General features: G+C 38.7%; 1 protein-coding gene and 1 long non-coding RNA gene across 20 annotated transcripts in view; one reads left to right on the top strand and one right to left on the bottom strand.

The window, feature by feature from the left end:
• LOC139828317 (uncharacterized) overlaps positions 1-26,142 on the top strand; it is a 48,300-nt gene that overhangs the window by 21,785 nt on the left and 373 nt on the right. Inside the window, exons 5-9 of one of the 3 annotated variants that reach the window (XR_011739804.1) lie at positions 12,539-12,599; positions 20,832-21,137; positions 21,980-22,098; positions 24,061-24,154; positions 25,478-25,620. This is a non-coding gene — a long non-coding RNA (uncharacterized lncRNA). Of the gene's footprint in view, positions 1-12,538; positions 12,600-20,831; positions 21,210-21,979; positions 22,099-24,060; positions 24,155-25,477; positions 26,099-26,142 lie in introns of those variants that run through there. The other 2 variants (XR_011739806.1, XR_011739805.1) reach the window with 2 other exon arrangements.
• ADGRL2 (adhesion G protein-coupled receptor L2) overlaps positions 23,264-26,142 on the bottom strand; it is a 386,421-nt gene continuing 383,542 nt past the window's right edge. For 12 of the 17 annotated variants that reach the window (XM_071810503.1, XM_071810505.1, XM_065841983.2 and 9 more), the window contains one exon: positions 23,264-24,961. In XM_071810503.1, the coding sequence (XP_071666604.1) occupies positions 24,207-24,961 (755 nt within the window). In that variant the 3' untranslated portion in view covers positions 23,264-24,206. Of the gene's footprint in view, positions 24,962-25,618; positions 25,672-26,142 lie in introns of all 17 variants that reach the window. The other 5 variants (XM_065841994.2, XM_071810513.1, XM_071810512.1 and 2 more) reach the window with 2 other exon arrangements.

Consider the following 26,142-nt stretch of genomic DNA (forward strand, 5'->3'; position numbering starts at 1 on the left):
ACATTGTAGGAAGAAGAAGTGGAGCTAGACCAGAAATGAGCCTTGATGAGCCTAATTGCCTTTAATTATCCCTAAACATTTTCTTGTTGTCTGCCTTGCGAAGGCAGAAGAAACCCTACAGCTCTAAAAGGAAAAAGGCTTGGTTTTGTTTTCGCCTTTTAAAAAGGGACATAATAGCCACCGTGGAAACCTGTTCTTAATCAGCGACATTAAACTCTTGGCTGCTTTGCTTCTCTTGAAATTGCCTAGCTTCATTATTATCAGGGGGAAGGAGGAGGGGAAGGGGTTTAATCACTATTTAGCTTTTCTTAGCAAATTAAAATATTAATTACAATACACATTATTTTATCTTTGCTTAAGCTATTTGTAAGTATTGGTGAACAAGAGCTCACTTTATGTTGGAGTAATTTATTCTCAAACTATTCAGACTTACTTCTTCAATTCCTTTTACAAAAATCATCGGGGCATGAAATGCTGTCTTCTGAGAGCCAAGAAAAACTATGGGTTTTTTTTGTCTTGAAGATAACTGTATAATTAAAGGTACATTTTCTAAAAACTAAAATGTGATTACTTCAGCACAGTCAAATGCTATGGCAAGCTTAGCTGAGCCAGACACCTCCAGACTAATGGACGGATATTTCTCTTTTGTTTGTGTTTACATGTCGCAATGCAGTAATCAAGTTGATTTTTTTCAGTTTGTAGAATAATGAAAAAGATAGGAGGAGGCTTTTGGGAAAAGGAGTTATCATAAGAAATCCATGGTCTCTGCAAGTCTACCCCTCTCAAAGCTTACGTAATATTAGTGATGTTAGTTTGATTGGAATACAGAAAAATGATGGAATTAGAGAAGTCACTTATAAAATGAGCAAGATCGGTACTATTATGCATCTTTTTTGAGCATCGTACACATTTTCTTGGTGTGTCCATTCCACTTCTGATTTTTCACTGTGAACATTCTGCTGTTTCCTTTCCTTTCATAGGAAAGGAAATTTGCAGAAAGGGAACAAATTAAACAGTGTCTCTGCATAAAATTTTGGCTCAGTAAACTTTTTTTAATTAAATGTATGCTGGGATAAATCAGTATAGTTCTATTAACTATAATGAAGCTATGTTGATTTATACCAACTGCAGATATAATTAATTCATCTATTGAAGTAGTTTGTGTAGAATTCTATGGAAGGCTGTAGGAAATACATAAGCAGTATGTCAAACAGCTGTAGTCCTACACGCATTGCTGGCATTGCTGTAGGTCACTGGACAATAGATGGTGAAAACCAAAAGCATTACTGTTTTTCACTAAACAGTGGTCTTGGGAGTTCTGCTTTCCTTATGGTTGTCTTGTGAAGTTTGTGGATGTTGCTGGAAAAAGCAGAGCATGGCTGTGAGAGCATTCAGCCTCTGCCATTCAATCCTGCTAGTCATCGGATGCACATCTGCGTTCTGAACATTCAAAGGTTGTTAAGAGATACGTAGGCTGACTAAATTAAATCAAATTACCAAAATTAAATCTACTGATAAGCAGAGGGGAAAAGACAATATGAATCTAACCTTGAAAGTAATTTTTGTTCTTTTTTTTAAACAGTCAAGTTAGCAGTTAAGAAAAAAACAGTGAAGTGAAATTTGCCAGCAGCAACTTCCATTTCAGTTCTAGACCCAACCTTCTTATCCCGTCACAATCTCTTCCTTTCACCTTAAAGAGCAAATACTTTAAAAGCTCAGGGTATGTAGGCAGTGAGGGTCAACCAACCCAAACAATATTTTTAATTGTAGCCATGGGATATTCATCTCAGAAGACATGCCGTGGGGTCAAAGGATTTTCTTGTCTTAATTGCAAAAACCTTACACAGGCTTACTCCTAGACATCCTTGCTGACCTACATTATTGATGTGGTCTGACGCACTGGTCCTTATTTATTTTGTATGGCACCTTATTCTCCTGCCCCATATTGGTGTCTGGGTCTTTTCTAGTTGTTCTCTTTATTGATGCTGTTCTTATGCTACAAGTAGAGCTGAGAAAAGTACATGATGAAGCCTGGGTACAGCACCTCTTGTGCTAGTGGAAACAATGTGACCATTCCTCATTCCTTCTACCTAAGCACAGATAAAGACAGCATTAGATTAATCCTGCAGGCATGTATGTATATGGCTCTCACGAAATACAATTTTTTTTTTTTGTATGTGGTGCTTTTGGCCTGCACATGACAGGAGGAATTTCTCCTGGGACCGAGACCATTGTAATGCCATCTTGTGCTTGCCAGTTTCCAGTAAATTTGTGACCCAGGAAGTTAAGCTAGGTCTGTAGTCCAAGAAAAGTGATTATTTGGAGTTGTGGAATGCTAAATATTGCTCATCTTGGAGGCTTTGAAGGTTTGGCCCATCCTGTAGAGCCATTAAGCCATTTTCTGTGTTATTTTCTCTTCCCATGTTCAAATGAACTTTTTCTTACATATAAATAAAGTTTCACAAGGTTGTCACCCTGACAAACTATCCAGTTTTTGTTTTTAATAGAACACGCCTATTAGCAGCAGTATGATGTGGGCTTGATCTAAGCAATGTTCTTCCTCGTACTTGGGTTGTCGCTGTAAGGGTTTCATGGTGTTAACAGCTACTCGTAGACCAGATGCTTTTTATCATAGTTGCTTTCCCCTAGCGTTCAGTATGTATAGCATTGTATGGAGCTTTACAGAAGTGATTTAAACACATACAGCTTCTGCTATTGCCTTTATAATTCCCTCCTCCTCTAGGTTTTCTGGCGTAACTCATGTGAATTCCTAGTCGATCTAAGAAATTAAATCCTTAATGGTAATATATATATATATATATATAATCTGCTTGAGGATGATGAATTAGTGGTTTTGTGTAGGATTATGTACATCTTGTGCACAGATGTTTGACCTTTCCTTTAGACATGTGTTACTTATGTATTTAGTGAGGAATGGGGTTGGCTTTCCAGCAAGATGTTGGATCAGGCCCTTTGAAGGCTTTGATTCTGCCACAGAGAAGCATAAACAATGCAAGCGAGCAAATGATTGCTGCTATTTGCCCCTTTACCTGTGTCAGCACAATTCCCTACAAGCTGAGGGGAACCCAGGAATTAGAAGGCTTTTTGGGAGTAGAGGGGAAAGAAGTTAATAAGAAACATATTATTACAGCTTCTAGATGTGTAATGTTTTATTTACTCTGTGATCTTTGCTTGCTGTATACGAGGCAGCAGTTGAAGGGAGAGTTTAGTCGTGAACTCAGGTTTAGCAGCAGGGTTGCCACAGAGTTCCATTTGGATTGGAAGCCAGGAGCACCACTTTTTGCAAAGGAGAAATCCTGCATCGGTCTCTCACTGGTCCTGTTGATTTCACAGACTCTGTAGAGCTCTTAGCTTCTTTTATTCTCAGAGGTACAACTTTTTCTTCGTGAGGATCTTGACTCTGAAGAGTGGGAGGATTGTTGTGATCCTCAGGTCGGGGGGACTTGGTATTCCAGATCCTGGTAAGCTTAAACAGCTAGGATCCAGTAGCCTGTTCTGGAAGTGAAGAAATATGAAGAAAGAAGCAGCTTCAGCTGAGTTCCTGGTGATCTTCTTGGTGTAGATTTCTTTTTTTTTAATTACAATGAGGGCTATATTGATATACAAATGCCTGAAATTGTGTGCAACTTACTCTGAGCTTAGGAAACCTAGGAAAAGATAGATCTTCCAGACCTAAGTAGTCATCTTACTCTACCATGAACATTTCATTCTTCTGTGATAGTTATTTTACTATATTGCATCTCTGTTGCTTAAAATATTGCCCTTTCCTCCGCTACTGTGAAAGGAAGCATGCTGGAGATAAAACAGTCTTACAGACCCTGCAGGTATAACCACAGTGGGGTCTGGCACCGACCTCTAAATTTGATGAGAGGCAAGCACTTGACTTTTACTTGAGTGTGCTTTTCTCTTTAGTTTTGGAAATGCTCATGTCCAGCAGCTACTCGAAAATAAAATCAGGAAATACACCTTTCTCTTGTTCAAGACAAAGAGAAGACAAGGATCTCATAGCTTCCTGCTGACTTTAACTGAATGCAGTGTATCAACATCTAGGGATACCAAAACAATTCTTTAACTTGGCATGGTGGTGATAACACAATCTTCAGACTAAACCTCACAAAGTTTGGAGCATCTAGAGAAAGGCTGTGTTACAGTAATTTAAGGAGTACATCTGGTAGTCATTTACTTTCTCTTCGCCCTAACAACACATCTTTCCATGCATAGTAAAGGTGAGAAAGACTGAGAATACATTTTGAGTGGATGTGTTTATTAATATTCCTCATTTATCAATTATGTGCAGTGAGTGGACAAATAAACTCCAACAGATGAGGTCTATCCCTGTCTACTCTGTGATAACACATCTCTTTGTCTGTTAGCAAGCTCTGAACTATTCTCATATAAAATCATACTTTTTTTCTCCTGGGAATATTTTTATGATGAATTGGTAGTTCTGCCAAACAGTTTTAAAAAAATTGATTAACACTTGATAGCAGTAAATTTCAGATGGACGTTGTGAAGTTTTGAAAGCAATTCTATGTTTTGTGATTCCGTAATCACACAGACATAACTGTGTTGCAGTGTGATGCTGTACAAAGATAACTAAGGTAGTTCTGGTATAAGAAATACTACTGCGTTTGTAGAGTGATTCTTGTGTTCCTCATCAGAGTTGCTAACCCATTTAAGTGCCCAGCAGTGTTGACTATACAGCTCCTGGCAATTAGGTATTTAATTCAGAGGTAGCAATTATTAATGGAAATGCAGTATGCAAGGTATATTTATCCTGGGAACATCCTCCTCATACAGTACAGCCATGTTAACCATATTTCCTTCAGAGTCTGCAACAGCAGAGAACCTGTGATGGTGTGTCTTAAGAGAGAGTACCGAGAACAGAAAATCTTCTAGGATGTAAATGGTTAAACTGAGAATGTTCAAGGAAGCCTGATTCAAAATGAAACAGTGGTATAGGAGAGTGAATGTTTTCCACTAATACAGTTTTTCAAAGTTTTAATTTGTGTTTTCAGTGCTACCAACCATGGAAGCTTCTGTCTCAGGCAGGATCAAATTGGAAACTGTAACGCTCAGCCAAACAGCAGCTCAGAAGTGAAAGCAGAGGTTTTGACTCTGGAGACTATTGAGCTGATAACTTAAAGTGTAAAATTGTATTTCTGAATCTCCTAATAAACCACCACCCATGGTCTCCAAAGGGCAATTTTATCTTATATGTTATGCTATTAATTAGAACTGTCCTCATTTCTGGTCTTTGCTTCACTTTTCTTCACTTCTTTCATTACTCAGCGGCAAGCCTGTATTTTATGTGCAGAATAAATGTTAGTCCTGTGTAAACAGCCTATATGCTGTTTATATACCACCGAATTTCTCTTAATTGTATTGAACTGAAGGTGACTTGAAAGCTGCCCATGCTTCTATCAGCTGTCAGCACAGGAAGAACATCACCGCTTTGGCAGTGCTGTACAGCCTGTTGTGGCTGAGGGTGACAGTGTACCACTGTTAAGAACTGGATTCTCGGACCATCGCATTTTCTGTCATATCAGCCGCTGACAAACTGATATCACCTAAGTCATTTGGAAACCCATGAACTTTGGAATTTTAAGTTACCTTCAGCTGTTGGAGTAGATTTACTTCTTTCATGGCAAAACTGGTAAATCCAAAGTTAAGAGATGCATATGCAGAGTGGCAAAGGTACCTCTGATAATTCAGCAGAACTCAGCAGAAGATGAACCAGACATATTTTGATGTATTTCTTAGTGTCGTATAAAATACAGACTACACAGTTCCTGTCACGGAATGATCATAGTACAAATGGACACATTCCTTCAGAAGTGGAGTAGCCTTGTTGAAAAATCTTCCTGAAGACTTAAATCCAACCACCTGTATTTTCATTGACAATGATATTTTTTTTTTAGTTCCTACAGCCTATAAAATTGAAGGATCAACCTTTGTCTGACTGCACAGTTACCTGGAAAAAAAGGAATCTTCAATTACAGCTGAAAGTGGATTTATATATAGCATTTGACAAAAGTTCAAGAAGTCCAGTGGCAACGCAATGTCGAATATAGTCCAGTCCATTCTCTTACAGTTCTATTTGATACCGCAGGATTTTATTTTATTTTTAGTAACAATGCTTTCAAGATAGGTTTTCATTTTCCTCACCTATTTGACACTGTGAGCAATGAATGCCAAGTAATCAATAGTCCTGACTTAGGATTTATTTTGTAGTCCAAGATTGGCTTTAAAATTCGTCAGGTTGCATTTCTCCCAACTTTTTTCCCCCACACTGTTATGAATAAAATTGTAGGATATAAGAGGAAAATGGAGACAAAAACTGAGACTCTCAAGATATTTGAGAATTGAAGTCCATCTTCTTCCATTTCATTCCTAAATATAGCAAAAGGTGGCAATAGCACACATGGCTAATCTTCCCCAGAGGAAACCCTCACTTCATGATGAACAAAGCTTGAGACTTGCCCAGGACCTCCACCTTGTTCTCTTGGCAGCAGGAGAAACAGTTGCCACGTCATAGTTTGCAGGTACTAGAGAGCAAGCATGGAGGTCTTGCTGTCGTCTTTCACATTCTCTATTTTTGGAGTGGGCAGTTGGAATAGAAGGCTGTACCCTCAAATGCTTGCTTGTGATTGAGGAGAACTCAGTAATCTGTCTGGAAAAGTAGGCAAATTTAGGAAGATGCAGCTTGCAAGAGGAGGAACAATGTCTGTTTTCCTCCAGAAGCAGAGGCAAGCACATTCATGGAGGATTTGTTTTCATCCCCAAGCTCTGTAGATGAAAAAGTTTATTAGCAGGCTGGAATAATCTGGGTCTTTGTTTTGAGCAGGAAAATGATAAGGTTTTGAGTCACTCTGAAACACTCATTTTCCATTTCTACTAGGACTTGCAAAAGTAATCGTTCCTTTTGTAACACCTTTTATCCCTTCTCCAGCAGCCTTCTCTAAGTTTCCATTTCTGTGTGTACGAGACCCTTTGCAGATGGCAGTGGCTGAGGGTATGGACATTAAGAGATGGCTGATGTTTTGAGATAAAAGGCTGGGATGTTAAAAGAGATATGAAATGTGTATTATATCTTCTATTTAGTTTTGACACTGAACTATGTTTTTAACAATTGCACAGCATTTGTTTGATATTGTATAGCAGTTGTGTAGTAACTCTTTTATGCCTTTAAGAATACGTATGTGGTTGAAACAAAGATGAAGATTCATAATTCATAATATTTCCAGTTGAAACTGCAGAATTAAATACAAACATAAAAGGATTTTTATTATCATCTCCTTACTTGGTAGAATGATAATGTATTTGAATATAAAATAGCAAAGGTTGTAATATCTCACTTTTTCTCCTAAGCCTCTTCATAAGGTTGTGTATCTCTAACAGGAGAATGTCTTAGAGGCAAGAAGTTCTAAGAGGAGGTTAAATGAATGAAAGTCTTTTGGATTTTCTGAAAATTGTGAGCTTCATAAGTCCTGTCTTATATTTTCTGATGCCTTAAAATCAGCAGAAGTGCAAGTCCTTATCTTTGTGTATAATTTTGTGGTGATTAATATTAAATATTGTGTGATATTTCGAGGATCATGGCCTCAACTGATAAATTTGGAAACATTGTAAACTTCTGTTTTCTGTTTAAAGGACTTAGACACGCAGCAGCCATGGCTCTGTCTCTTTGAATGGTCCCCTAAAGTCCCATCTGCGATGCTCTCTGGGCAGATGTCTTTGCTCAGTGTCTAAAATGACACTACATACCGTTGTTTAAGCACAGAATTATCCTCCTTATTTATTGCTTGGCTGCTGCTTGTGTCTTACGGGGGCAGAAAAGTCTCAGATGTAATTAGACAGCCCTGGAGATTTTCCCTATGAGTGCAGATCTAAGTTGTGGCTTTTTCCCAGCTCTTCCTGAAGCTTGCAAAGGGCCTGGTGGAAAGCAACTGTTTAAATATCCCTTCTTAAAGGAACCTGCACCAGAGGACTCTTCCCCAGTTTGTTCTTGGTACTTATGCTGGTCCTTCCTCTTTGTGGCAAAGGACTTTGCTGCACTGATATATGAATCTAGAACATGTTGCAAGAGACTTGCTTGTCTGTCTTTCTTTGGACAGACTGTTTCAGGGAAGAGAACATGCACAGTTAGACAAAATAAGTGTTAGGACAAGTGTCTGTCTCATATTTCTGGAAAAGTATTTAAAACAAAACTCTTGAAGGCAATTTTTTTGGCATATGAACACTGTGTTCTCCCAAAATGTTTTAACTTCTGAGTTACACCACCAAGTGCACATTAAATTTATCTGTATTCTGTGGGTTAACTCAGCAGAATAACTGATTTTGAACCTCCACACAAGTTTGAAGAGTATGAGAAGAGAGTCTGGCTCATATCTCAATAAAGAGAGGTAAAACAAGAATTCTAAGTTGTGTTCGGAAGTGAAGACATAACTGCAGCTCATCTGTAGTCATTCTGTTTTGAACAGATATTCCAGATCTTAGACAGTTTTCAGAGAATAAACTATGGTATAGAAGAAAAAAAAAAAGTATAATGCATTTAAATAACTTGCTTCGATTTTATTTATTTTGTATTGAAATCATCATTAAATAGATCTATAAGGCTGATGTTAAATAGTTGCTCGACTATCTTACTAAATCTGAGCCAAGTTATTGAAGTAATTATAATTTCTTATTAATACTGCCACAATACTGTAGCAGGACTGTAATAATGCCTCGGGAAGGAACTTGGCCAATAGCTTTTCATTGCTGTAAATATTTTAAATATCTTTAGCTGCCTAAAGGCACCTTTTAAAATGCAACTCTTTCATTTTGGCATTCTCCCAAAAAGTCAGAGAGATGCCTTTCGCAACCTGTCAGAAGGTCACCAAATTCAGTTTATTTTAGAATAAAGAACAGTTAGACAAGCTTTGTATTATTCCTTAGGTATAGAATGACTGTTTAGGGAAGACTTTATTTAGAATTTTTCCAGGGAAAGACATGGTTTGTAGTTAGCATTGTCAGGAGTATAGTTCTAATGCACTTTAGAAATGCATGTATTAATTTTGCAACTTCATTTACAAGTATTAACCTCAGAAGGGTATATGGATATTAATTTTATGCAGCTGTTGAAAGTCTTTTCTCAACAACATCAATATAGCAAATGTTTCTAGGTAGACTCTTTTCAAAGTGGAACTAGACTTCAGATTCATGAAAGTAAACAGGAGTTTTTGTGATCTTGACACTAGTGGACTATTTTTATTAGAAATTTGGCAGGATTTGCTTATTTTAAAATATACCAAATTAGCTACAATGAAGATTTCTACCAGCTCTTTGTTCTTTGCAGCACAGAAGGGGGATCTATTTTGGATCTCTCCTTCAGTGCCTTTATGTCTTTGTGCTGAAATATCTCACTGGACACATACTTGGGCTTATTTTATTGTGTCCTCCTTAGCTAACACGCTACAGTTCTCCAATTTTTTTTCTTTTGCGGTTTTTGTTTCTCTGTTGTTGTCCTGCCTTTGGTCAGCTTTATTTTCCAGGACTCATGTTGTGTGCAGTGTGTTCGCTTGCCTTTTCTCGTGTAACGTTACAGCCATGGTGAACAACCATAAGTGACAGGCCTTTGAAATCCCTGTGCTTTCCTCAGCTTAATTTTTAACATATTCTGGGTTAAAATTCTGTGGATTTATTTTGTTGTTGTTTTCTACTGAGCACAGGCGAGCCATTACAAGAGAAAGCAATGAGCCGTGCCCTGTTACTGAGCCCTGCAGAAGTTAGTGTATGAAAATGAACAAACTGATTCTCTGTCCTTCACTATGATTTGTACTATCCCACTCTTTAGTGGATTAAATGTGTTAATAAAGGACTTACGTAGCAGCTAAGAAGGAGCTGTCTGTCATTTATCAATTAATTACCCATGAAAACTGATGTTACATGGTAGTAGTAATCGTACCCATGGTGTTAAGGCATATGCTACATAAAAATGCAGTCACCTTGAAATAATAGGGGCAAATCAGCTTGTAACCTACAGAATGCTATTAATATTGTAGTTCTAAGTACTGCAGGACTGAAATTTCTGAGTGGCCGAGGGATAGATTATGGAATATTTTCTTTTTGGTTCAAGTTTGCGTGATCATATTGGTTGAGCTACCTTTAATTCTAAAAATCCGAGATTTCTCTCTTGTACCAGATTTTACATGCATGGAGTTGGTTTAATGTTTCTTTGGGGAGGATAGGAAGGGGAAGGGCTTGTGGCAGACAGGTGGTAGAAAGTTGTAAGGCAAGTTAAAGATAGGTAGAACTGGTGTTGACCTCAATGGCTAATTTCTCCAGCAGTAGAATGAAGGCCCTGATATGGTACCATCCTCATTGCTGTTCTGTTCTAAAGCCAGGCTAATACAAGGTCAGCTGCAGCCATTTTATTGCTGGGGGAGAAAAGGGTCCATGCAGATGCATAGTTACAGGTGGGATTATGTACTTCTCAGTCAGTGGTGCTGCATTAGAGACTGCTACTGCAGGAGCTTAGTGAGAAGACGGTACAAACCAGGAGTACGTTTCTGCCTGCTAACACCTGGGTTTGCTCCTGGTAACACCTGGGTTTGCTCCTGGCTCTGGAATGCACAAGAAAACTTGGAAAGAAAGCAGCTGTGGTATACAAATACGGCAATCTAGCTTAGAGGTTACGTAAAATATGCTGATATACCTGCCCTGTCATACGGTCCTGATTACTGGAAGTATTCTTGAACCCCCACTACATTAATGTCACAGCCTTCCTGCAGTGCAGTAAAACACCAGACCATTGGCTCCTTTTGGCAAAGTCATTGACTCAATGAACTTTTCTTGTTCTCAGGACTGGAACAGACACTGAGACTGTTCATACTTTGCTGCTGGAGTGTCAGGCGATGAATGCAAATGATAGCACATCATTGTTTGTGTTTATATTAGAACTTAGGCATCTAATTGGGTTGTCAATGTCTATTGTCTTCTCTCTTCCTACAGAGAAAGATGTAGTCACTTCCCAGAAAGCTTACTGTCAACAGTTGTAGATGAGGAATAACAAGTGAGCAGCAAAGAAGAACACAAAGGAGGGTGAAGGAGTAACAGCAATATGGTGACCTAAAGTCTGTTTAAATCAAGAGCAGTATGCTCATTAGCTGCAATTGTCTTTGGAACCTAGAAAGATGATGCAAGAGAAAAAAATGATGGCACTTTATTTTAGTATATCAACTTAGTAATCTTTCAGTAGGCTTTGAGCAGAAAATGCAGTGATTGACTTGAGAAAGCAGCTCACTTTTTTTGGTTTAGTTAGATTTCTATGCAGTTATTCATTATGGTGTCTGACGTGTGTAGGTAAAAGGTTTTCTTTATCCCCTCCTACACACCGCCCCAGTGAAAAAACAAAACAAAACAATGACCTCGATATGAGTGTAATGGTGTAAGCCGCAATATATTGGCAGTTTAAAATGTTCCTCTCCCCAGCTTTAACCTATGGCTTAATAAATGAAAAATAATATGCACTGAATTGCAAAAATTATGCACAGGCATTCATTTCAAAGTTGGAGCTATTTGGATGCAGCTATAAATGTACCAGTTGTGCCAATAACTAAACAATACATTCATTCTAGCTTTATTGTTGGAGCATTTTACACTTCGAGTATATTATATGCTTCTGATAATAACACTGTGCTCTGTGTACTCTTTGTAATTATGGCAATCTGACTAGTTGCTAAGGTTGAAAAAGGTAACTGCCACTAGGAATCTGGAAAAGTGATTTAATTAATACATTTTTGTTATGTAAGAGAGTGCTGTCAAAATTCCCATTTTATGTCGAGTTCAGAGATGCTAAAATGCTGCCCTTTGAAGAAAAATGTATTCTTATTTTTTCAGTTGCATTGACAAAGATTCGCTTCAGATTTTATTCCAAAAGTCACTATGTCTCATGTGGAAATCTGGGTTGTAAATGGTGCTACCTCTGTGCAGTAAAACAGAGGTTAGTAGCTTCTGGAAGCAAAACAGCGTAAGGAGAAGTGAGGTGAGGGTAAAGGTAAAGATTATGTTGTCTGGAATGTGAAATAACAGATGTCATCCTTTTTTTGAATAAGCTGTAGCAGAAAAGTTCTTGGATAGAATCTGTGTTACTTAAAACTTCAGATTTGGGGCACTAGCTAAATGAAACATCTCTGTTGTGAGATTTATTCCCAGACCAGCCATTTTGGTGGTCATTTCATGTCAGGGCACTGGCAGTGCGTACTGGGCAGCCAGTGTTGCTGTAATTGACTTATTATTCATTGAGCAGAGGGATCTGTTGTTAAATCCTTTCTGGCTGATTCAAAGCAGGGGCTTCAGCCCCAGGGTGCCAAAAGGATGACTGCCATAGTTCTCCTGTTGTATCTCCTTCACTGTAAGAAGATTTCAGCTGGACTGGAGCAAGTGAACAACTGCTTTTTTGCTCTGAATACTGCTTTAAGAACACAGGTTTTAAGTCCTTGCTGACAGTGAACTTGGTTTATGTGTTTTTCAGACAACCAGATGGAAGCACGAGCTCCCCTAAAGACAAATGGCATGTCAGCGGCCAATGCCAGGTAAGATAAAGGATTCCAAAAGCTGTGAATATTGCAGTCAACTATCTAGGGCTTATTTAATATCTTTTTATTCCAGCTTCTTTCATCACTTTAGTCTTTGCTAGTCAGAATATAAGTGATTCAGTTGAATACCTTCACAGAAGTATGGTACGATAACTTCTGCCCTATTCCAGTATAGAATGGATGAGCTATATGTTTTACTTGCCCTCTTATGCTTCTTCTGTTTCTATAAAACAAGTCCCCCAGTTATTCTTTCCCATTTCCTGGTTTGATGATCATCTTCTCCCCTTTGAGCTACTGTGAGCAGGAACTGAAGGTAAAATGGGTATTTATAGGTAACATTTTAAAACAGCTGCAATTTCAGTGCTGGACCAGCCCTCTGATTAGACAAGGGGAAGAACTGTGGTGTATACTCTACAATAAATGTCAGAGCAAGGAAGAAAACGACATCCTGTTAGAGGCAAGCAGTAGCCAGGAAGTAAAAGAAGAATCTGTATCAAAAAGAAAAAAAAGAAAAAAAAAAAGGGCAGAACAGAAGTTCAAGGGTGACAAAGAATAGTATCACAGCCCTCTTGGTGAGTAAATACTTTTAGACAGTTATCGATCTAGTGGGGGAAAAGCAGTGTACACTCTCTATTGTGAAATAGCACTTATTGGGGGTGATACTGAGAAGAACATTATTTCCATTATTGGAAAGCGTTTTGAAAAACTGAGGTCTTTTTTGTCTTTATTTTCAACATCCACTACCCAAGTCTAAGAATCAAAAAACTGAAATGCATGAAGATCCTCTTAATGATTCAGAAGAAAAATCATGGTCTCACTGAAGTCAGCAAAAATTTTGCTATTGATTTAACAGGCCAGGGCTTCACTACAGGCTTTGATGTTATGAACAGTAATCTGGTACTTACGGCAGAACAAAACGTGGCAACAAGAAATATCTTGCAAAAGCACCTGTCTTCTGTTCGCTTTTACTCCTGTTGAAGATGGTACTGTGGCCCAGGAGTATGTGGTACCTGATATTTTTTACCAACTGGGCTAGTTGACCTGGATTCCTTTACTCGTAGGGTCATTTGGCTAATGGAAGAATTTGAATATGCATGACTATAAATGAGTGAGTTGTCTTGATTCCGAAGAGGAAATAACGCACTAAATCTTGTCATTCCCCACCCCCTAACTGCTCAATTATTCCTTACCTGTTGGGAGAAAAGTGATTAAGTAGTGAGCATTAAATTTACCAGTGATGCTACAAGGAGAGCATGGATGTGGAACAGCACTGGCTCGGTGATAAGGTAATAAAACAGAGGGGATGAACAACAGAGAGAAATGTCAGGAAATAGATGGTACCAGGCAGCAAACCTCACTCTGTTCCCGTTAACCCGTGCAGATCTGGAATAATGTCACAGACCTCAATTAAAATATGCTAATTTCATATTGGCATAAATTGAGTTAAAGACTATTTGGGCAGATCCTGCGTGTTCTGCCACTCCCTGCTGTAACAGAATGCCTGCTTGTGTACTGCCTCGTAACTACAGTGAAACAATTGTGATTATCTCGCAGGAAAAATATTCACAGAGAGCTGTATCAGGAGGCCACAGTGTTTTTCCGTAATTTCCCAAAGCCAACCAGATATCTTCAAGATCTCTCAGATGCATGAGTTACAGAATGGAATTTCATTCCTTATACTGACTTTTTTTCAGTTGGATGTTTTCAGCAAGTTTTAATGCCTCTAGCACCCAGGACTCACAAATTTCAGTATACTGAGCAGATTCCCAGCTGCTGAGCCATTTGTTTGCAGCCACTGCTTTTTGCTCGCTGAGAGTATAGCCTGTTGTACTTCATTCTGGGGCACATAGCAGAAAGCAGCATGCTGAGCCACCGTGTCACATGGAGACACTTTACATCATTACTTTGTCCTGTTTTGGAGGATAAACAAATACTACATATTTGGCATGCAGGAACCCTTGCCTGCTTAAGCATCACCACCATCCATTCAGGAGAAATACAGCTCTTCTGCAAGCAAATGGTGCTGAGGCTTTGAAGATGGGTAGATTTGCTAGTCTGAATGCAGCTTTGAACCATCCATGGAATACATAAGTCAAAGAAAAAGGTCCTTTTCATTTCAGCATTTGCTAATGGATGCCTTCTTAACCCTGTTCCCTGTTTGGTGTTGCTGGATCTTACACAAAGTATATTGGCTTGTATGCAGACCATTTCAAGAGCAGCCTTGAAAGCCATTATATTCCTGATAATCAGAAAAATGTGAAACAGATACAGTTTTCTGTATCACATAATGAAAAAAGACTTAGTTTTTATTGAAAGGAAAAGTTTAAGTAAGTTGGCCAGCTTTTAGAACCTCACTAATTGCAACTTGTCACTGGAAGATTCCTTTCAAATTACTGAAACTTGTAAATCAGTGTGCAAAGAAGCAAACCAAGGGTAGTGTTATTTGAACAGTTTTCCAGTACTAATTTTTCTGCCCCAAAGAAATATATTTTATGTTTCCTTTTCCTTACAAATGCAGATCAAATATGAACTGATTATATTTCAATATCATCAAATTCTAGGGAAGGATTGAGGAGCAGACAGAAAGAAAAAGAAGAGTTGTTTGTTTTTACAAGGGTAACCAGGAGCTTTTCCGTGTGTATGTTTAATGAATGAATCAGCCTACTTTAGCACACAATTGCTTAGATCGATAATTATTCAAGAAGCAATACTGCCTTGGGAAAATCTATAGTAATAAAAAAGAAATCTGGATGGGCTGAATAACCTTTTCAGGCAGATATTTATCTCCAAATGAAGCTATTTTTTGTAAACTTTCTCTTCTTTAGAAAATGCATTATTGGATGGTTAAAAAATAATCAGATTGTTAGTGTTTAGAGTCTGAAGTTCAGGGTGGCAGTGAAATAAAGCATTAATGGATGGTATTCTCAGATGTATAGCTGGGAAGATTGTTAGATTTTAAGTATAAAGTCAAAGTGGCAATATGAGCTGAATCTATGCATCTGTACTCTAGTGACAACTGTTACCATTACCAATATGAACAGATAGCAGGTTCTAATTAAAGTTACAAGCCAGAGGGAATAGGCATTAAGAAGAAAAGAATAATTCCGTGAATAAATTGCACTTGATTTACTAGTTCACGAAAAAGGTCTAAAAATTAGTATCTGAAAATTACTTTAAATACAGCATCTATCAAACCACAGAACAATAATCAAGTCGACCTAATTAGAACACTTATAACTATAAGCAGCATGTAGCATGTTCTTATCTTGACGTGGGGAGACCAAGTAGTCCCTTAAGTGCCAGTTAATCTATTATACAACAAACTTTTGCTAAAACCTAGAAGAAACCCCCTGCAGCAGCTACCTGCTTACTTTCCATGGCAGACTAACCCAGAATGTAGCTTCTTGTGCTCTCTGCATCTGCATTAACAGCAACTTCTGCACGCACACCATAAGTTGGATCGTGAGGTCCTCAGCAAATTACACAGCGCTTTGTAGGAGCAGTCCGTAAATGTAGGTTAGCCTTCTTTATATATAGGTGTCACTTCTACTTTTGCTTACTTTTAGTACTCATTCAGGCCGGAAATCCTTTAACTATGAGACAAACATTCTCTCTGCAGGTAAGTAGCTTCTAAGAGTGGACGTAGACCAGATTCTGTAACAGATACTGAGTGTGATGACGTGCGTATTACTGGCACATCTGGAGAGGTGACATTGCCTTGCTGGTACTGACCAGAATTCTGAAGGGTGTATCTTAACTTTAGAAAACTGGGCTAGATAGTTTATGGGAAGCCTATGCTAAGGCAAATGCCTAACCAGCTTCCTGTTGCTAGGTATATTGACTGTTTTCTTCATTTTCAGTGGTTTTGTGAGTGGTAGAATTTTGGTCCGTTGAAACAAGTTGGCTTGGTTAAACTCAGTTTTGAAAGTGTGCTTTGAAAATTTCAAGACATACTTGGAATGATTAATTTCTAGACTGCTTTCTGTAAGCATCTTGTGATTTGGCAGTGCTGGGCCATAAACATGAATTAACAAGTTTGAAGAGTTAGAAATGCTTCACTTGACCAAAGTGTTTTGTCAAATTACCCAAACAGATGGACACTAGTGAGATTTTTCTGTCTTGTCTTGAAGAGGCAGTAGCTGGCAGTGCTGGAAAGGAGAGAAATGAGAAAGGGCAAATTAATTCTGTACCTCATTTGATTCATATTATCCTTTTATTTTCTTCTCCATCTGTTTGTATTCCCTTTCTCTTCCCAGCTTTCGAAAGAAAAGTCCATGATCAGGCTCTTCAGCAGCCTCTAATGTGCTTAGAAACCTGCACTGTTTTGCATAAACTTGCATGTGTTTGTGCTTTGTCATGGAGACGGCCCTGTCACCAGCCATTTCAGCTTTGGGTGACGCTCTCCTCAGGAAGGTTTTTAGCAGTAGCTCCACATTAAGCTACTCCTGCCTGAGAGAACCAGAGCTGAGTGCCAAGGTCAACATTTGCAGCAGTAACATGACTGTAACTCAGCATAGATACTGAAACAAGTAAGCTGCTGCGAGCCTGAGGGGCTAAGTGTTCTGGCCAGATCAATTTTGATTCTTCGGGTTTCATAGGTAGGAGCTGCATGTGGGAAATGGAGGGCCCCGAGTGACCTTGGTGCCCACCTTTGACTGGTGAGCATCTACACACCGGCCACATGGCACAGCCGGTACCACGAACGCGGTGCTACTTGGCCTTTCAGCAGCTTCAGACAGCCCCTCATGTGTGATTTACGTTATGTCAAAACCCGTGGAATTTTTTGATCTGCGCGGGCAGGATCGGTGACCCCTTCACAACACAAACAGTAAACCCAGTGTGGTCAGAACCTTCAGCTACCATGTGATGAAAAAAAGATCTGGGAGAAATTTTACAGCCTGTTTTCTGTTGCAAAGGGATACAGATGGGCTCACAGAGATTTGGAAAGATTTGCAAATGCAGCTCTTGCTGCAATGAGCCGGCTGAAGTATGGGCAGGTCAGCAGGTGGTGCAGAGCTTTGGTGGTGGCATTTACACTATGAAGTTGCACAGACTCGTAGGGCTTATATCTTATCTCCAGACAAACTGTAATTGTTGTCAGGACAGTAGATTCAGCAGGAGAAGGAAGGAGCTCCTTAGTAATGTAATGTCTGGATTACGGCATTCAGAGGCTGCCCTGGTACACGTGACAAGGCAGTGACACTGCTTGTGGTACCCGGCTTGCCACGGCTCCCCTCCACTGTCGTGACATGGCTGCACACACGGAGTAACCGAACAGAATGTTTTCAGTGATAAAAATTTATGTGTCTACAAGGTTAAAATTAATTCTGCCCCTGAAGTGATGCCTGCTGTACTTGTGGATGATGTACCTGGGGACTTCGGTGCTTGAACTCTACCTAAGTTTCTCTTTGAACAGTTAAGTGTTTTTTGCATCTGTCATCTAGCAAGCAGCTCCACACTTAAGCACATAGTGCTGAGGAAACATTGCTCAAAGAGAGGTAACTGTTTAGGGCAAGAAAATTGTGCCTCTCTAACATACTAAAATTAAGTCAATCGTGCAGCTGCTGAGAGTAGAGGGGATGGTTGATGTACTTTATTTGGATATAAGTCCTTGTACAAATATCCCTACCAAGAAGCCATTAAAGCAAACCGGTATTGAGGAGGTGAGACCTAAAGTAGTTGTGCAACAGAAACTAAGAGGTAAAGTGGGATTAAATGGTCAATTTTTTATTGTGGCAAACGGCTAATGGTGTAGTGCCCCAACACTCTATTCAAACTGGTGCTATCCAAAAGAGGGGATGAGCATGCTATCTGAAAGGTGGCACTGTTAGCTGTTAACAGAGAATTATTTCGGTTAATCAGAACTAGGGAAGATTGTGAATGACCTGGGTTAACAAAGTGAATAAATGGGCAGTGTGATGCTGATGAAATGCAATGCTGACAAATACAAGATTGGGCACACATTCGGGGCAATAATTGGAGGTATCTGTAGGCTTTGCGGGTTCTAAATTAACCGTAACTATTTAGGTCGTTACTTGCTCTGGTCAGCTTAGTGGAAAAAACTGTGTTGTGAAGGGTTATTATGAAAACAAGAGATGATGTGAGACCATGTGGGGGGGAAAAAAAAAAAGACATACAGAATAGAAAATATAATTCCATCCTTAAATGAAAATAACTTTCACCTGTAATTTTAGTTTTGCCATATCTCTTAAAGCATACAGATAAAAAGTAATTATCTGGGCTGGCAACTAAATGATTTGAGAAATAGAGTGGCTTGAAAATAAGGATTTGTTTAGAAAGGAGTCACTAGGAGACAGAGGGGAATGAAGAATAAAAGCTAAGTAGTTTCTATTTATCCTGCTAATGCACAGAAAAAACCCCAACCAAACAAAACAAAAAACAACAGAAATAACCAAAAAAAGCAAAATGGTATATGTTAAGTGAAGGAAGATGAATTATTTTCATGAAAACCTCCTTAAACTTCGGGTCTCATTCTCTTGAGCAATCATGGAGGCTCCAAGTTCAGCAGCATTATTCTATTTCAGAACAATTCTTATGCTACAAGAGGACTGGAACAGGTATTCCAGAGCTATTCAGTGCTGCTTAGAAAGGTCTGTGCAGATGCTAACCTGCTGCTTCCTACTTGTGAGTCAGGACTTTTAACATGCATAGATGTTTCTGTGCTCAGCTTTGCCGTCTCTAAACTGGTTGGCAGTGCAGAGTCTGCAGGGTTCCTACTCCAACACACAGGAGCTGTGCAGCCGAGGAAGAAATGGTCAGGAATTATGTGGACTTTGCTGTGGAAGACTTTTCTTGATAAAACTACCTATTCTGAAGGTCATTTCTGCACCTGTGACTTCCCCTGTCTGGGATCCTGGAGTGATGACTTCAGCAGCTGGTGCACTGTATGGAATGGTCCTTTAAAAATCTCCTTGCTGCTGAGTTGAGGCTTGCATGATTTTCAGCAGCATTTATAACCACTCAGGCTGCACCACGGTGTGATCCTTTCCACATGCCAGAACTTTGATGGGGAGCAGTTGAGATTAATGATGACATAATACAGTAAGAAGAGATATTAATGCTCTTAGGCATGAATTAATGAAATACCATTGAGAATTTATCCTGCGTGAATAAAAGGATTTGGAAGTTGTCATTCTAAAAAAACCACATGAAGGATTTTACTGAAAGAAACCTCAAACACTGTTGAAATAGGCAGGGTCCTAATGCATCTTTATTCCAGATTTTTGTCAGAGTTGGATCCATTAATTGAATTCCAACTAATTTGCAAACTATTTATAGAAACAAGAGGCACAGATCTCTTGCTTACTGGGCTGTGGCACTGCTAATTTTTATCCCCAACTCAGTGCAAAGCTGGATTGGAACCTGTGGTGTAGTTGTGGAGCAGAGACCCAGCATGTCAGTGGCATCCATAAATCTGGGGTTCTTATCTCACAGTGCAGCCATACAGCTAAAGCCTTGCTTACTGAAGAGGTAGCAATGCTCTTCACAGATATGGAGCGTCACTGTCTATTTAAAAAAAATGTAAGGTATGCTTTACTGTGACCTCCCTGGCACGTCTGCAGGGCTACAGCCCAGCTAGGACTGTGTGTGTCCCATCGCTTTTCATTCTCCAGCATCCCCTACGAGTGAGGTGAGTTAAAACCCCAGTGAAGATGTCATACGTGTGTGTATGTATCTGTAAATATAATTGTCTACCTGTAGCTTTTCTTGATTTAAAAAATAATTTTATTCAGGGATAAAACTTTACACTAGCATTTTTTTGTCATATAATCAAGTCTAGAAGACAAGTTTTGTTAGTTTTGAGGCAAAGTGGCATAACAACAGTACGTATGGACTGTTTACCTTTTTTATTTTTGGTTCTGTTAATGTCTGAATAGTTCAGAAAAAAAAAAATCCTTAAAAATTAGGACATAAAATAGGACACATATTTTATCCATAACTTATGTCAATTCGAAACACCTTTTATTGCCTACATAAGTGAATATATGTAAACTTTATTAGTAATTTCATTTCAAATTTAAAAGCAGCAAAGGTGTATTGTAGAATTCACAGATAAAAGTTAGTTTTGACTATGAAGGTATTACCAGTGTTGCATTTCTTCATGTTATGGTTCACCGATGTAGAACTGAGATGTATTTTATATTAAACAATGCATAGCACCATTATACAACAGTTCACTAAATGCACATCCCATTTAATCTTTTGTAGGAATTAATATAACTGGACTGAAGTTACAAGGAAGAATTGAACTGAGCCAGTAGGGTTAACACTAACAGGAGATGATTACTAGCCAGAAGAAAATTACAGCTCTTCTGAGAGACAGTGCCTAAAATAGCAGCATATCCTTGGCACCATCATAGGAACTGGTTAACTGGTGACCCTGAAGAAACACTTGTTTCCATTAATTCTGCTGTCATTATTTCACTATTCTTGAACTCTTCCTCTGAATTCTTCTGTCCTTCTGATCCCAAGACAAGATGGCAGGAACATGAGAGAGAACATAAAGAAATTACAGTAAGCTGACGGCTATATAATTATATCGTAACCTACTACACTGAGAAGTTACACCAACAGAAATTTGGCAAGGTATTGGCTGCTAGCTGCTAGCTAAACACAGGACACTCACTAGCTTAACATTAAAAAAAAAAACCAGGCTCACTAAAAAGCAACATCTATGTTACAAAGAAGCTAACAAAAAAATTCCCTTATGATACTTAGGTTTAGTTGGTTCATCTTAGGTTCATCAGCTACATTTTCTTGTCTTATGAATACTTGTTACATTTGCAGTTGAATATATATTTAAGATCACAATGCTACAAACCTTTTTCCAGCATGTAGTTTTGCCACCTTTAGTTAGACACAAAGGAGTACTTGCTCGAACTAGGGTTGAAGACTCTGCTGAAAGTCGGTGATGTTATTAGGTCATGTGTACTGTAATCATTTGAGCACCACAGTTCTTAAAGCCTAAGACATGATTTCCTAGGTAGAAGGCAGCAAGTATGCTTTTATGTTGCCAGACAGACCGAGGGAATCAGTTTTTGCTCCAAAGAGTCTGCTGTATACCCTGAATCAGAAGTTTCTTATTTGTAGATACTTCAAATTTTGAAGGCATCTCTACTAAACAGAAGTAAACAGTTTCTTATTTAATTTTAAATGTTCCAGAGCTGCTGCTGTAAACATAATAACTTCTAAGTGTTAAGGAACATAGTGGCAAAGTTACCCATAGGGTTGATGGTGAAGATGCCCTTTTTTTCTTCAATAACAATTGCTACGGTGTCACAGTCCTGATTACAGATACATAGAGGTTACCTGAACCCCACAGTTCATCTCAAGCTGACTTTTTGTTTTCCCTACAGAGTTTGAATTGTTTCAACAGCAGGAAGTCTTACCCAGATATTCTTCTGAAATCCAGACTTTTTCAAAATGCCTCGATTTATTTTCCAAATGGACTTTGTATATTCGGATTCATTAGCAGGTAACAGAATTTATAATGACTTTGGAATGCAATGTTGTTGTTCTCATGCACACAGCTACAGCAGCCACACATGGAACTGTGGCCTCTGTAGTGACAGGGCATTAATTTTAGAATTCTTTAGAAGATGACAATTTTGGAAGTTGTGACAAATGAAGTCCTTGGCATTATCTTTGAGTGTCCTTGGTTGAGAGGGACGAAAGAGGCTTGGGAATCAAGACAACAAAGATGTCAGAGTTCCCCTTTTGCCACTGATGTGTAGAGAACATCTTGGGCATCAGCTGCCTTCTGCAGTTCTCTAGTCTGATAAAAATGGGGACAGTCGTGCTTTTCTATCCAACTCAAAACAGTGCCATGATGGATTAATTATTTGGATAGCACTCAGAGTGCTATCCAAATGCTGCTTATTCATGTTTTCCCCACTGCAACAATGTATCTTCATCACTAATAATTAACTGCTAATTACCATTGCTGAGAATATGATAGTGGTGTTTACCACCTTATTTTTAATTTCAGGGTAGATGCCTACTTAAAAGTTATGTAAATATGTAAAATTACAGTACATTTTCCTAATGACCCTGCTATGTCTGAATTTGATCCTATTCAACGGTGACTAGAGTAATAAACAGTAAAGATGACCTTTATTCTGTAGAGCTATACAGATGGTTTCTATTGTATTCTCGACACTTAAATCATGAAATGTAAAGAAGCCATTCTAAGCAGGGAACAGCTGGGTCGAAGGACTGCTGATGCCAATTATGCTTCGTACATAATAATGCACATTTTACCTATTTGGAAAAAAAATTCACATTTATTTACTGTCAAACAGGTGTTAAACTTTACACTGGGTATTAGTGATGGGCTCATTATTAACAGGTTTACACAAAGGGATGAAAAAAGCAGAATTTTTTTTGAAACAATTTACATTTCATTAGGTTTTTATCATAAAATAAATTAATTACTAAATATAGGCGGAAGGAATATGGAAGAGTAATAGTTATGTTTTATTTATTTCTTTTTAAAGGACAGGCACCTTTTATTCACGAGGAAGCTTGTGAGAAGTGTCCAGTGTCCCCTTTACCCCTTACCACCCAGCCCTGATTAAAGAATGAACAGGGAATGGAGTTACAATCTTCGTTAGCTATACCAAATTTGTGCAAGGCTTGGCTTCTAAAACAATTTTCTCCCCAAATGATGTATTTTGGCAATAAAAATTCAAAAATTAAGAATAAAAACTAACTTGTCAAAGCAGAACGCTGTTTACAGTGAAAAAGAAGTGAAAACGGGTAGAACTTCCATTTTAAACATACTACCGTACTATGAACAGAGTGTAAGAAAAACAGCTTATAACATATGTGCAACCAGGAGCTTTTCACAATATTTTCTTCCAACTCTTCAAAATTATTTTTAATGACAATTATATTTCAGTTGGACACAAACGTATTTATTTTACCCTAGCAATAGAACAAAATATAATTTCTTTAGCCATTTTTTCATGAGAACGGTTCATTGTACAGTTGAGGAAATATATGAAATAAGGCCTGTGGCTTGATTGCTAGTGGTTAGACATGTGTTCAATCTTTGCCCTAATGGAAAAGATTTGCAGTGAACTGCAAACTGATGCAGAATATTTCTCCTGCCTTTGCAAGTCTTGTCAGGAATAGTAAGGTACAGTAAATTTGTCCCACAGGATTTTAGAGCCTACGCCTTGTATATAATACAATGTAGGCCTCGAAAGAAAATGGTGCAGCCATATTTACAAATTTAGTTCACAAACTGCTGCAGTAAAATGGCTGGAAAGTGTTTATTTCTCTTTTTTTTTTCTTTTTTTTTCACAATTTTGTTAAATTCAGCAGCAGAAGATATCTTAAAATACCTTGTTGGTATTTCTTTTCTTTGTAACAAATAATTCATTTTAGTATACTCTGTGTATATACAAAGTTTTTGTTTTATAAAAATTCACAGAACTGCGAGGTCCAGTCATCCCTGTTACTGGAGAACCACAGGGTCAACAGAATTGTCTCTTCGAGCAGATATGAGGGAGCCTGCGTGGGGCCAAGTAAGTCTTTTTAATACTTGTACGTGGCCTTTAATATTTCTTTGCTACACTATTAAAGGCTTGTCACTAGTTGCATTTGTCCTTCTCTAACATCCCCTTCAGGAATACATCCTTCCTTGTTAATGGGAATTATATAGCCGTCGCTATTACCCCTGCTGATTTGATAGTACATCTGAAGCTGATGGCCAGCTCCCAGGTTTGGCATGCTCTTGTAGTAAATGTCCTCGTTTTCACTCCTCCTGGAGGGAGAGAGATCTTCTTCAACGTCCGGGCTGCTCTCGGGATATGGAGAGTCTCTGAGGTTGGGCATGCTTGTGTAGAGAGAGTCTCTGTTGGGGGACTGGAGGTGGTCGTCAGCCTCGGCTGTCAGCTGGGAGACGTAGCTGTCGGTTCCCTCGGTCTTCACTTTCTTCTGGGGCTGGTACAGAAGGGAGTGAGTCCGCTGAGGAATGAGTGGGGCCTCAAGCTCTTTGTGGTGGAGCTCCAGCCCGGGGGTGTCGCTGTGCATCAAAGATGAGGCATCCGCCACGATGGCGTCATCTTCGCTACTGCTCCCGCCGATCACGGCTTTGGCTGGTAGCGTGCGCTCCAGGTTGTGGTTCTTGCTGCTGCCCCGCAGGTTGTTGTGCACTAATTCTGAAATGATCATTTTCTCAAAAGCAGTATCATTCAGGCTTAGTCCACAGTCTACGACTTGCACGCTGTCGTTATAGTCTCCGTTGCGCAATGAGTAGCTGTTGTTGAAATTACCATTTAGCGGTAGAGTATCCATGGCACTTGTATCCCTGGCATTGTTCAGTGAATGTCCTGGAATGGAAAAGGACAGCTCTGGTTACTGCCTGAGGTGCTTTTATCACATCAGAATTGGTTTTTTAACAAACTTCTTTAATGTAGTTCAGGACAAAGTTGTACTTGGAAGTAAGACTTGAGAAAAGTTAGGTTATTGAACATTCCCAAATGCAAACAGTTGCCCACCTTATAGGAAAGATGCATTTTAAAAATAGTAACTTGTATTTCCTGTGGGGAATAGTGGCATATTAATTTCCGTATTTCTTAATTTAGTGTCAATTCTGTGACTCTGTTCACTCCATGCCCTTGCATATGTAATGCAAAGCAATTTATTTGGAAGCATCTATGTTTTGAAGTACACCACCATGATTTAGAAAAAGAAAATTAACAGAATTTGTCCTAAACGACACTAAATTAAAAAAGAATTAGATCACAGACATAACTGAAGGTAAATGTACAACATAAACCCACATAATTGGCAAGCAACTACTTTAACAACATTTCTAACATTTTTTTTTCCTTTTTATTTTTGAGATGAAGTAAAGAAAAGAATGAAAAAAATGGATCAATACAAAGAATTCATGTTAAACGAGGACAGCCATCTTTCACACTACAGGGACCAGGGCTCACAAGCACCATCCAACAACACGATAGACAGCAGGTGGAATGACTCACTTTGGACAACTCACATCATGTCTGTCTGCTCAGGCTATCTGGCCTAAGAGTAGCTGATATATAAAAGAAAGTAAAATGATTTATTGTAACATGATGAAGAATTACTGAGCTTCTCAGCAACTTAGTCAGAGCAAGGGTTCAGCAAATTAGATTACTAAGCAATAACAGCTTTTCTTTTCCCACTTAATGTAATTTTTTCACTTTTATTCTGTCTGCCAACAACGGCCCCAGGCTTCTAAAGGTCAAAGTTTGCCTGCAGTCTGCATCAGTCACAGTGACAGCGCTGAATGAACCAGAATAGTTAATTAAGAGTTAGGCCCACAGTTACCATGGGCATGCAAGTCAAATGCAGAAATGTTAGGAATTTCTGTACGTATGGCTCACAGAAATTAAACCAAAGAATAAATATTAGTTGTGGAATGGGAAGAGGAAATCAGCCGTGGCTGATATCTCATAGCTGCTGGAAGAATGACAGATCGGGTAAGTCTGCTAGAAATATGAAAAGAAGTTGGGGGGGTGTGGGG

Source organism: Patagioenas fasciata, chromosome 6 (genome assembly GCF_037038585.1).
Source record: "Patagioenas fasciata isolate bPatFas1 chromosome 6, bPatFas1.hap1, whole genome shotgun sequence".
Taxonomy (NCBI): Eukaryota; Metazoa; Chordata; class Aves; order Columbiformes; family Columbidae; genus Patagioenas; species Patagioenas fasciata.